This window comes from Cyprinodon variegatus, unplaced genomic scaffold, assembly GCF_000732505.1.
Source record: "Cyprinodon variegatus isolate N-32 unplaced genomic scaffold, C_variegatus-1.0 Scaffold794, whole genome shotgun sequence".
NCBI classification, from domain to species: domain Eukaryota; kingdom Metazoa; phylum Chordata; class Actinopteri; order Cyprinodontiformes; family Cyprinodontidae; genus Cyprinodon; species Cyprinodon variegatus.
Genome location: NW_015151247.1, coordinates 14,513 through 15,967, shown reverse-complemented (window position 1 = coordinate 15,967; position 1,455 = coordinate 14,513). Strand labels below are relative to the sequence as shown.

At 38.9% G+C, this 1,455-nt stretch overlaps 1 protein-coding gene across 1 annotated transcript in view; it reads right to left on the bottom strand.

Annotated features, from left to right (window-relative positions):
* Nucleotides 1–1,170, bottom strand: part of LOC107098633 — a 17,331-nt gene extending 16,161 nt beyond the window's left edge. Inside the window, exon 1 of the mRNA XM_015396406.1 lies at nt 1,128–1,170. Within this exon, the coding sequence (XP_015251892.1) occupies nt 1,128–1,167 (40 nt within the window). The 5' untranslated portion in view covers nt 1,168–1,170. The remainder of the gene's footprint in view (nt 1–1,127) is intronic.
* Nucleotides 1,171–1,455: the final 285 nt, after the last annotated feature.

The window sequence follows — 1,455 nt, the reverse complement described above, 5'->3', positions numbered from 1 at the left end:
GCCGCCACTGTGCAGTTCTGAAGACCATCCCCCAAAGATTAAGTCCTCCTGACTGACTCCTTGATTACTTTCACAGATCCTATTCTGTTTTGTTTTTTCTAGCCTCGTACCTCTCAGGATTTTTTTGAAGCTCTACTGGATTCCACTCTCCTCTGTGCTCCTCAGACTATCATCATCAACCTCAGTCTCAACCACCTCGGATTTAATTACTGTTTTTGAAAGCTATGTGTTTACACCTTGAAGGATGAAAAGAGAGTGCTCAGGACAAACTCTTTAATACTTATAACTTTTATAACACTTCATAATATAAATGTATTAAATAACCATGAGACAAGACAATAGATTTTGATAGAAATTGAAATCTTACTCAGATCAGAGAAGTTGCTTTGAGTTAAAGAAGGCAACTGCTTACCAACCGGGCTCACCTCTCAGGAAGTGGCCCCGATTAACAGTTAGAGAAGCCTTTTATACAACTCCAGTTTGCCACATCATCACATCATACATATTTGCAGACGAGGAAACATCCATGGCTCCAGCCATATCAAAATATTACACTTTGTTATTAGATCAAGGACAAGGCTCTCATTCCATTCCCAAATCTTTGCCACAAACTTAATAAAGATGATAACCATATAGCCGGACGGATGAACTTTCCAAACTACTTGGGGAAGCTTTAGACACACAACAGGCAGGTGATATTAGGGTGTAAAAGACTCACACATTATTGATAATAATAATCCTAACATTAGTCACTCAGTGAGCTCCTGGATCCCATCAGAAACCTCCCTGTTGGATTCACCTCAGACTCCTAGTAAAACCTCTCAACTCTCTCCCTCAAATAAGCAGAATCTCAATCTTTCCATGTTTAGCCAGATTCTAACTACCTTTCCTTTGCAGAGTTCCTGCCGCTTCTGTTCCCTTGGCCGTATCAACAACTCTGTCATTTCATAGTTGTCATTTGTAGATGAATCTCAAATTGCTCTGTTCCTCAGTGTTCAGAATAGGGGTCAGAGAACTACCTAAAACCCTGATAAGTCATCTATGTTGCAGTAAGATTTCAATTTATTATTTAGGTTTTACATACACCTTTAAATACTACATTTTGTACAGATAACTGTTTTACTCACCACAGGAATGAACAAAAAGCACCAAAACCAACAGCAACATGGCCTGTGAAATAAGAACAAAAGGAGAGTCATTGAGAAGGAATCATTTCAGTAAAAAGGAAGCCATTGGATTTTTAAGCAAAGTCTTACGTTATAAGCAGTGGCTCAACACAGCACAAGAAGGTTTTGTTCTTTTCTGCAGTGGTTGCAAACGGAGAAATAAGATCAACTCCTGAGATCATTACCCCCAGAAAGGGCCTCATTTCCAGCAAATGTGCAGATCTATATATAGCTTTGAACTATGGAAGAAGGACATGCAAGAAAAGCATACATACAAAATCAACATCTA